Raw genomic sequence first — 10,827 nt, forward strand, 5'->3', positions numbered from 1 at the left:
AAAAGCAAACAAACAAACAAACAAGCAAACAATCAAACAAGAAAAAAAATATAATAAAATTCTCTTAAAGGGAATAGATTGAGTCTCTTGTAACTGAGAGGAATTTAACAAATAATCCATTCTCTTGATCACACACACTTCATTTTGTACAAATGTCTTTTTTATTTATATTTTATATCTGTAATAAATGAAATAGTGTTTAAACTCACATTTTCTCTAGAAAGTTCGGGTATATTGTATTTATTCCTTTTCGTCTGTATGTCACACATTCTTCTTTCTGTAAGCCATCTTACAATTTAATAGCCATATTTGAAACCACTTAAACTTCGTTGCCACGCTGACCTTCAACTTTTGGAAACAATCATTGCTAATTGTTTGCTTTGCCGCAAATGTTAATTATGGGGCTCTAAACATGTTTTTAAAAAATGCCATTTTTCGACCTTTAAGACATGTTGCCATAGTAACTATAAAACATAGCAACCAATTTTTGCCCGATTTCAGTTTAGGGTATCAATGACTTTTATCATAGAGAGTTTGAAGAAATTCTGAGAATATGCGTGCCACAGCTCCTATATAAAATTTCAAATCATTACAGAGAATGGCTCTTAAGCTGTAACCAATTCACATTTTGGAAAATGATATATAGTTGTTACATGTATTTAAATATAGTGGTTGCGATGTTTCATCCACTTTTTTGATAAAAAAAAAAACTCATTATTGAAATGATTGTTTCGATCGTGAAGTTTTTTTAATAGTCGTGTACTAGTAATTATTGCAACCTGGTTTTGGTTTTGATTTGCATTTTTAACCTCTTTTAAAACGATTATTTTAATGAATAGTTGAAGTTTTCAACAGTGGTTGTAACAATGCTAACTTCGATTCATTACCCTTTTGTTTAGAGTTAAGATTATATTTAGCAAGCTAATTCAGAGAATCTATGTCCCCGCTTGAGGAAAAAAGAAGAGCATGCGCAGGTCTAGGAAGATCGAGAAGGCACTTCGAAAAGGATGGGCAGGGGGCATAGGATGTTATGGTAAAAGAAATATATTGAAAAAAATCAAAAGCTACTTGAGATATGGCCCGGAATGGGTGACAGATTCTTTTCAGGTTTTAATTTTTATCTTCTATTTCAATTCCTCCTTACACAGGGTGAAAAGAGGAATATTTTAGGATTTTATATTCAAAGATTCATTTTATTTAATAATGACATAAGATATCCATATATGGTTGAAAGTAACAAGATACACTGGTTTCGGTAAATTTTTCATAATAATGCAAACTATGCCCCCGTTTAAGTGCAAAAAGATCACAAATCTGGCATATTTCCAGATTTTTGAAAACTGGTGAAAATATTCATTTTTCAAAAACCTAGAACTCAGAAAGTGACGCTTAGAATCAACTCAATCTCATACCAATTATTAGACAACATGACTGTCTACATTATATAAAAAATCTGTCTTTGGACTCTCAAAATTTTTGGCTGTATTTTTTATTTAAAGTTGGACTTTTTTTTCAATTTTCAAATTATCTCATCCCTGAACTTCGGAAAGATTTTTTGCTTGGTTAAATATTTTCAAAAATTAAAATTTTGCTGTTGAAAAAATACCAGTATGTTGTACATCTTTGTTTTTTAAATCAATTTAAGTATTTCTTAGGGGGTTAAATGGGGTCGGGGGGTGGTGTATACCAGAATCCTATAATTTTACATTTTCCATGAACAGGGTGATATTCACATACTGCTTGGCACCTGTTTGTCTGTCAATAGACCAAGTGTGTTCTCTCTTATCTTAAAAAACCATTTGCTTGACAGACAATAAACATAGTACACTGGTACCTACTAATAAGTAGACGGCCCCTCTTAACTTGCAGATCACAAGGTCAAAGGTGAAGGGTTATAATTCTCTAGATATATCGGTAAGTAGATTTTAATCATTCAAAAACATGAGGACCCATTGCATGACAGACATCAAATTTAGTACACTGGTTTCTTGAAAAGTAGGTGACCCCTCTAGATTTTGAGGTCACAGGGTCAAAGGTCAAGGGTCAAATTAAACAAAAAGGAATATCAGAACCATTTTCTTGACAGATATATTGTCATGGCAACAAAATCAAAATTATTGAACACCAAGTTTTAAAACTCAACAAATTAGGATATTTCTAATTTCTTATTTCATTGCAGATTAAAATTTGAATATTACTCAATTACTAAGTACATTCAACAACAACACAATTACAATGTTTGACTGCTTCCTGATATTTTATATTCACTTCCAAAATTAAAATGACCTTGAAATTTTGTATGCTTGAAAAAATTCTACTTGCTTGAGTATACATCATGGTTCTAAATTAAGATAAGATCTAAAAGAAAAAAATCACAGCTTCCCAAATTAAATTCTAAATTATTTGCTATACTCTAGATCACTTAATTTTCGCTCCACCTTATTTTCGCGAGATAGTCATTGACTCTTTATCAGCGAGACAAAATTTTCACGAATTGTGTTCGTTGCTCTATATAATCTTGAGGAATTCTATGATACTCGAGAATGAAATTTTCGCGAGCATACTGTCTTGCGTAATTACGCGAAAATAAAGGTATCGCGAATAAAAACTGATTTACAGTACCTATATACAGGAAATTAGTCTTTATAAGAGTGTTATATTTGGTAAAACAAAAGCACTGTTGACCTTGATCTTTGACCTTATCTAATATAACAAACTCTGATAATTTACTCTGAATTTTTGTGTATTCCTGCAAGTGATACCTGATACATATTTAATATTAAGATGTTAACAATGTTTATATTAAATATGTATCAGGTATCACTGGCAGATAACTTAAAGATGTTAACAATGTTTAAGTACATGTACCAATAAAATCGTACAAGTTAACATATATAAAATACCCTGAAATATTGGTCACTACACAAGCTTCTTCAATCATAAACTGTCTTTTTTTCTTCATGTTTGGTATACCATTTGCAGGTTGACCTTGAGGACTCAAGCTTTCAAAAGATATAAGGTGTATCCAAACTATTCTGTTCAGTATGAACCCATTTTCTTCCACTGTAGCATCCAATAAATTCTGGACAAGCACTGAAGTCTCGTGGTTTAAAGAACAACTGGCCGTGGACTGTCTCCAAATACACTTAAAGTAGTACTCAAAACATGTACATTGTACCTGTGAAAAAAGACAGTTTTAAGATTAAATTGAAATAAACCATACAAGACATATTCTAAGATTTTTTAAATAAATGTCATGTTTATGATAATGCTACATTTATATATTACAATTTAAGAAAATGTCATCAAATAAGATAAGATTCTTCACAAATTCTTCTGGTAATCTTTAAAGAAAACAAGAGCTTCTTATCTCCTTGATTGATTGTATACTGTTTAACGTCCCTCTCCAGAATATTTCACTGATATGGAGACTTCACCATTGCCGGTGAAGGGCTGCAAATTTAGGCCTATGCTCGGCACTTACGGCCTTTTAGCAGGGAGGGATCTTTATCGTGCCACACCTGCTGTGACACGGGGCCTCGGTTTATATGGTCTCATCCGAAGGACCGCCCCATTCAGTCGCCTTTTACGACAAGCAAGGGGGAACTGAGGACCTATTCTAACCCGGATCCTCACTAAGGGCTCTTATCTCCTTGAAGCAAAGTAACAGAGTAGACAGACAGGGCAATTCAAAAATTTTACTTTCTCTTTACTTCTCTGTTTACAGTACCGGTATATGAATTGCAGTTAGTGTGTGATAGGATTAAATTTAATTTGTAGAAATGGATTTTGTTATGACATATCTTAACCATTTTATCAGCAGCGGCAAGTAATTGGTCATGCTGCATCTGCATTGTCTCTCCTCTTCTTATTTCTGGATTCTGTTCACAAAACTATACTGGAAACCTTGAATTTAGCGCCCTTTGGTATTGGTTGTCATTGACTCTTGATTAGCGATACAAAATTTTCACGAATTCTGGTTATTGCTCTATATAATCTTCAGGAATACTATTATACGCGAGAATTTAATTTTCGCGAAGACACTGTCTCGCGTAATTATGCGAAAATAAAGTTCTCGCGAATAAAAGTGATTTACAGTAGTTAATAGTTTAGATATTCAATTTCAAATTCGATTTTTGCATCTTATGTATCCAACATGTCACATGATCGTTCTGGGCTCTCGTAATATTGTAACAAAGCGAAATCGGAAATAAATTTTTCGGTGAACATGGATTTCCGTAAATACCGGTTATAAAATTAATATGTTTACATTTTCAAATACGTTATGTGACGTTGTCTTACAGTATCTACAATCCTCAATTTTTTTTAATTAGAAAGTGGAAGAGAGAATAGAAATCACAGCGTAAGTAAAACTGTCTGGAGAGTTCATGTTGATGTAGGCAGACATAAGAGGGCGGGGGCAGCCCAACCCCAATCATGAGAATGTTTATTGAAAAGCCTCTTGACACCTACCCACTTTAGGTTTGTTTTGGTTGCAGCATAATATGTGTAATGGTAGTAGTATGTATAACTAATATTTGGTACTGAAAGAAAAACTGGAACCTACCGCTCCTCCCCCCCCCCCCCCATTTGTATTTTCGAGTTTGGATATTGCAATTTTCCTTTTTAATAGATTTAGCCCTGTCCATCCGTCTGTCTAGCTGTTTGTCTCTTTGTCCGCAAAAACTTTAACCTTGCCTATAACTTTTGACTGGGTGGGACTATATGGCTTTCATATTTCACAAATGCATTCCTTGTGACAAGACCTTTCTTTGGGTGCCAAAAATTTGACATCTTGACCTTGACTTTGGAGTTTGACACTTAAACACCAAAATTCCAAACTTTTACTTTGGCCATAACTTTTGAACGGTTGGTGCTTGGATTTTAATTCATACTTTACAAATGTAATTCTTGTGACAAGAGCTTTCATTGGATTCCAACAACTTTGACCCTGACCTTGTAGTTTGGCCTACTTTTCAAAAACTTTAACCTTGGCAATAACTTTAGAACGGTTGGTGCTAGGACTTTCATACTTCACATATGTATTCTTTGTGACAATACCTTCCATTGGATACCAACAAATTTGACCTTTTGACCTTGACTTTGGAGATTGATCTACTTAAAAAAATTAATTTGCCCGTAACTTTTGAAAGGCAAGGGCTAAGGCTTTTTTACTTCACATGTGTAATTCTTGTGACAAGACCTTTCATTGGATACCAACAACTTTGACCTTGGAGTTTGACCTTCTTTAAAAAAAAAAAACTTTAACCTTGGATGCTTGGCAAATACTTTTTCAATGTTTAGGGCTAGGGTTTTCATACTTCCCATAAATAATCTTTGTGACAAGGCCTTTCTTTAGAAATCAAAAATTTCGACCCTTTGACCTTGACCCCAGAGTTTGGCTTACCTTTAAAAAACCGTTAACTATAACTTTTTAACAGGTGGTGCTAGGGTTTTCTATTTCATATATATATTTCTTGTGAAAAGGCCTTTCTTTGGCACCAGGTATCAACATGTTTGATTTGCATTTAAAGAAAATTTACCCTGCACTGTGTTGCCATACGGGATCATCAGTGTTTCTCAAACATATTGTTTTCTGTTTTCATTTTTTTTTCAAGTTAGTTGAATTTTCTCTCCCCCCCCCCCTCCCTTTTTCAAAATTTTTGCTTTTTCCCTGTCGTAAATTGTACAAAGTCCGAGTGGCTTCACGATTTGAAGACATACACTGTATAATCTCATTAGTGAGAGGTCCGGCTAGTTATCTGCTCCATGCGACTCGTTCCTGGGATAAATAAACTCCCTGGCCGCTATCTCGTAAACTAAATTGAAGCATTTCTGTTTATCTTAAATTGTAATCAACACGCATCGACCCAGATTTTGGCTGCGGAGTGTGCCTTTGGAGAAGTTTGCAGGTGTAGTGATTTGAAATCCAGAGAGAAATCATGTCTTCCTTTGCTCCGACGTCAACGAGTGGTTCCAAAGATGATGAGGCAAAATACAAAGAATTTGATGCACCAGATGCAGAATTTTTCAAAGGTAAGGTTTATTTCATCGATAGTCTGTTGATTGATTTCTCCAGTACGTTCTTTAACTTCTTTAACAGGTGCCTCCCAGATCTGAATTTATCTCTCAATGCATTCGTCAGCATCCATTCCATTCGCCTGCCTACAGCATGAAACCGGTCCCTTAACTGTAAAATATTCCTCACATTAATCATGTTTAATTGTACCATCAGAGCCCCTACTTGACATCGAAAACTGTACCCAGATAAACTAATTAAGTAATGTTAAAGTACATCATACGAAAATAAAAACACTGAGTGCATCTCTGGAACTAGCAAATATATTTATCATTTTCCAGGTTGAAATTTTCCGGTTTTAAAACATTGTCGATTAATTGTTAGATGTATATATGTAATAACTTTTTACTTGTTGTCAGAGTCAATAAACATGTAAAAGTACTTTATCATATAAAAGTATCGTGTGAACTAAATGAATTTAAAGTCATCAAGGAAGACTAATTTATGTTTCCTCATTGCTTAATGTCCAGACCCTCAACATAATCGTTAATAATCGTTAATATAATACAAATTTTATTTCATGAAATAAAAAAAGAACTGTATAGAGAATGTTAATTCAAATACGTACCTGTACCATAGACGCAATAGTGTTTACTTTTGTATCTTGAATATATTTCATGAAGAGTGCTTTACAACAGGGTTTATCTGGTCTTTCTTTTAAAAAGCTTATGTAAAACCTATTTTTGAATTTAAAACTTTAAAGTGCTACGACAGGAAATTTTTTTTTCTTCTTTATCAAAGAAATCTCAATATTTTTTTCTTGTTCTTTGTGTCTCATGCGGGAACAAGTACCTATTTTTAAACCAATAAAAGTATGTTCAAATGTGTGAAACGTGATGACATTCATGTTGTTTAGTGTTTTCTTAATTAACGGCGTTAAATCCGTCATTACTAATTTCAGGAATCGGCAAAATCCCTTTGAAAAAGGATGCTGGTGCCGGAGAAACAATGGTATTCAAAACATACGAACCAGAAAAGGTAATATGTTTGAATGTCATAATGAATTTAGAAACAATAAAAAATAAAAATGGCTTATAAATGTATCGCCTTCTGTCAGCCTATGATGTTTTTTTATTCAATGGATAATTAAAATTTGCCTAATGGAACTAATCTAACTCAGTAAAATAAAAAATACTGAATTTCAGCAAGTTATGGGAAGATCGATGAAGGATTGGCTTCGCTTCTCTGTTTGCTTTTGGCACACCTTTCGTGGAACAGGTATTTTATTTATTTTTATTGGGCCAAAGTACGAGATGTTCTTTGCAAAAAAGAGTACAATCACTACAATTTACTGTGAATCAATTTATACTTTAATATTTATCAGAAATATAAAACGAGTGAATATTTAAGCATTGGTATTCAAAGACATTTACCTCTTGTAAGACATCTAATACATATTTGATACAGAAATTACATGCTGAACTAAGTATGATAATCCCTGAATTATTTTTATTTGATTTGTGCATTTCCAATTTCTCAGCAGTTGTTGCTCATCTCTCTATTAGTACACAAGTACTTAAAACCGATTCTCTAAAGCAACCCTGTTGTTTTAATTAATAAAAGGAGCGGATCCCTTTGGTTTCCCCACCTTAATCCGTCCATGGGATGATGGCAGTAACTCCATGGCCAACGCTAAGAGGCGTCTGAGAGCTGGGTTCGAGTTCTTCACAAAGCTTGGTGTACCTTACTGGACATTCCATGACAGGTAAGAAACAAAAATACAAGGAATAATCAATTGCTTGTGAAACATTTATATATACTAGTATCATGTTTACAAACCATGGTTATTGGAATGAATTTCAGTATGGTATTTACCATTTTGATGGTTTTGTACAGCAGCTTCTTATGGTAATAATAAATTCATGCTATGCATAATTTTTTTTTTTTTTTTACGAATTTATGTTTTTAACAGAGACATAGCGCCTGAAGGGGCCACCCTGGCGGAAACCAACAAGAATTTGGATGAGATAGTTGATCTTGCCCAGGAGCTACAAAGCAAAACTGGAGTAAAGTTGCTGTGGGCTACATGCAACTTATTTGCTCATCCTAGGTATAGGAATTTGTTTTCTATTATGACTGAGAAAGATGATGATAAATATTTTCCATTTTCTTCGTTAGCCAATGGATGACATTTTTAGCAACAGAAATATTTTGTTCATAAAATGTTAGATATGAATCTTTCTCTGATAAAAGTTTAATTATTTGGTTATTTTAAAGATACATGAATGGAGCTGGGAGTAACCCAAATTCACATATCTTCGCAATGGCGGCGGCACAAGTTAAGAAAGGTCTAGAAGTGGCCAAAAAGCTGGGTGCAGAAAATTTTGGTAAGCATTAGAATAAGTTCATTTAACAATATTGTGTACTTGTGCAATTTTAATAGGAAAGATATATTCTATATATTCAGTACCATCTAAAATGAAGGTATTTTTTTATCCATAGTGTTCTGGGGCGGAAGAGAGGGCTACCATACAATCCTGAACACCAATGTTCTCACAGAACTCAACAATTTGGCAACATTCTTTCGAATGGCAGCGGGTAAAATAGCAAGTTGATGTTAGTTCTATTTACAGCGGTACTTTACACTCTGAGTATACTATTTTAGAGGTTTATATTGGCAGATTACAAGAAGAAAATAGGATTTACGGGGACACTGCTGATTGAACCCAAACCAAAAGAACCCGCTAAACATCAATATGACTACGGTACATTCACAAGTTTACCTGCTTTACGTGGATTTATTTTTTTATCTTACCATTTTGTCAATCCTAAATATTTTTGATTTGCCCTTCAATGTAAGCATTTTTGGAGTATAATAATATAAAATATGTTTCAGACGCCATGACAGTAATTGGTTTCCTGAAACATTATGGACTCGACAAGGACTACAAGGTAGACAGACATTAGCTTTGTGGAAAAATAAAATATGTCATTGTGTTGTACTGTATTTAAATATTCTATTCTTTCCGGTTTGTTAGATAGTAGAAAATCTTAATATAACGTTAACTTTGATTTCACAGCTTAACATCGAACCGAATCACACCACTCTGGCTGGCCATGGTTACGAACACGACATCGTAATGGCTTCCGCGTGAGTACTTTTCATTTTATATTTCTAATAAATAAATTCTTTTATATCAATATTGCATGTTTACTGAAATAAAATAAGGAAACCTCCCATGTTGACTCTCCAGGTTCGGTATGCTGGGATCTATCGACTCTAACACGGGATCCCCAGACCTAGGCTGGGATACTGATCAGTTCCCGATGGACATTAAAAACACAACCATGGTTATGAAGGTATTTTTACATCCAATCAATTCAAGGTTATATTTTTGAATTTAAAGATTAAAGGTGCAAAGTATTAGTTAATTATACTAGATCGGGGACAAAATTTGACACATGTATTCTCAACAGCCACTTTTCTTCAGTGAAAAATATTCTCAAAGTATTTTACGACAGCAAATACCAAAGAAAAAAGAAATGTGAAATCCCCCTTAAAGAATAATGTAACTTAAGTATGTTTACATGTAGAAGACGCTCAGAATTTCTTTGTACGTGCACATTGCTCATGGTTTAAGTAACTTATTTGATATTAGGTGTTGTAGCGTCTAGATGACCTTATGTTTGTTGTATGAAAGATATGAAAAATGTTATAAATTCTTATACAAGAAGTGTTTGTTTTTTATGCATACTCACCGCGGTATAAGTGAAAAACATGTACCTCTCTTTACAGACAGTGTTAGAACAAGGCGGCCTCGCTCCCGGTGGTTTGAACTTTGACTGCAAGGTCCGCAGAGAATCCAGTGAATTACAAGACATGTTTATCTCCCACATAGGTAAAATATCAAACTTACCAGCTATAGTTATTTTCTTTACACTAAAGCATAAATTAGTGTGGATCTGATCCTATTTTTCTGCTCTTTAACAGGTGCGATGGATTCTTTTGCGAGAGGATTGTTGAATGCTGAAAAGCTTCTCTCAGATGGGGTTATTGCAAAACAAGTAAAGGTAAATTCTCTTATTTAAGTATAACACATTTCCAGTTTTGTTTATATTAAAAATGATTCAGACAGGCGATTTTTTTGGTTTTAACTTTAAAGGTTAATGCACATTGTCTGGGTGATTTTGGATTCGTAGAGTTTGGTAAGCAATCCGAATGTACATGTATCGCATACATATAACGTACTACCATAGTACATACATGTGTATAATATAATAAATATAATTATATACGTGTGTAGGAAAGATACAGCTCATATGAAACTGGGATTGGCAAAAAGATTACAGATGGCCAAACGTCTTTTGAGGAACTAGAGGTGGGTTTGATGTTGTTTTTAATGTCTGCAATGACACGAACTGAGTATATTTCATTATCCACCTCATATTATGTTTATTCCAGATAATCTTTTTTTGTCAAATAATCATTGAACCTTACATTTTTTAAACAGAAATATATTCTTGACAATGGATGTCCAACAATCATAGCCTCCGGTCGCCAGGAGCATTATGAATCCATGCTGAACCACTACGTATAAATCTTTAATGTTTTTTCTCCATTTTGAAATGTGCACACGTGATCGAAAACACAGTGAAGTAATTTCTAAAGTGTCATGAAACAAAATAATTAAAACCCACTTAAAACAATTAAGAATATGTGAAAAGAAATTTAATTATTGTTGGATATGACTATTTTTGAAACATCCATAGCTCAGGATCTTTTAAGATCATGACAATAGCTTCTTGTT

At 33.7% G+C, this 10,827-nt stretch overlaps 1 protein-coding gene across 1 annotated transcript; it reads left to right on the forward strand.

Annotated features, from left to right (window-relative positions):
• Positions 1-5,662: 5,662 nt before the first annotated feature.
• Positions 5,663-10,827, forward strand: LOC134263717 (xylose isomerase-like). The gene is made up of 15 exons (XM_062746099.1): positions 5,663-6,036; positions 6,981-7,057; positions 7,225-7,297; positions 7,643-7,784; positions 7,992-8,129; positions 8,297-8,406; positions 8,522-8,617; positions 8,701-8,784; positions 8,916-8,971; positions 9,100-9,170; positions 9,274-9,379; positions 9,816-9,918; positions 10,011-10,090; positions 10,324-10,398; positions 10,531-10,827. Exons 1-15 carry the CDS (start codon positions 5,943-5,945, stop codon positions 10,615-10,617), a joined length of 1,392 nt encoding a protein of 463 aa, XP_062602083.1. The 5' UTR covers positions 5,663-5,942; the 3' UTR covers positions 10,618-10,827.

This window comes from Saccostrea cucullata, unplaced genomic scaffold (genome assembly GCF_032062105.1).
Source record: "Saccostrea cucullata isolate Sc308-1 unplaced genomic scaffold, CSIRO_AGI_Scuc_v1 ctg720, whole genome shotgun sequence".
Taxonomy (NCBI): Eukaryota; Metazoa; Mollusca; class Bivalvia; order Ostreida; family Ostreidae; genus Saccostrea; species Saccostrea cuccullata.

Bases quoted from the DNA above. Each gene is read 5' to 3' on its own strand.
- LOC134263717 (XM_062746099.1), top strand. From the start codon at position 5,943: ATGTCTTCCTTTGCTCCGACGTCAACGAGTGGTTCCAAAGATGATGAG. The intron at 8,618-8,700 runs GTAAAATAGCAA...TTATATTGGCAG, and splicing joins ATTCTTTCGAATGGCAGCGG to ATTACAAGAAGAAAATAGGA. The intron at 8,785-8,915 runs GTACATTCACAA...AATATGTTTCAG, and splicing joins TAAACATCAATATGACTACG to ACGCCATGACAGTAATTGGT.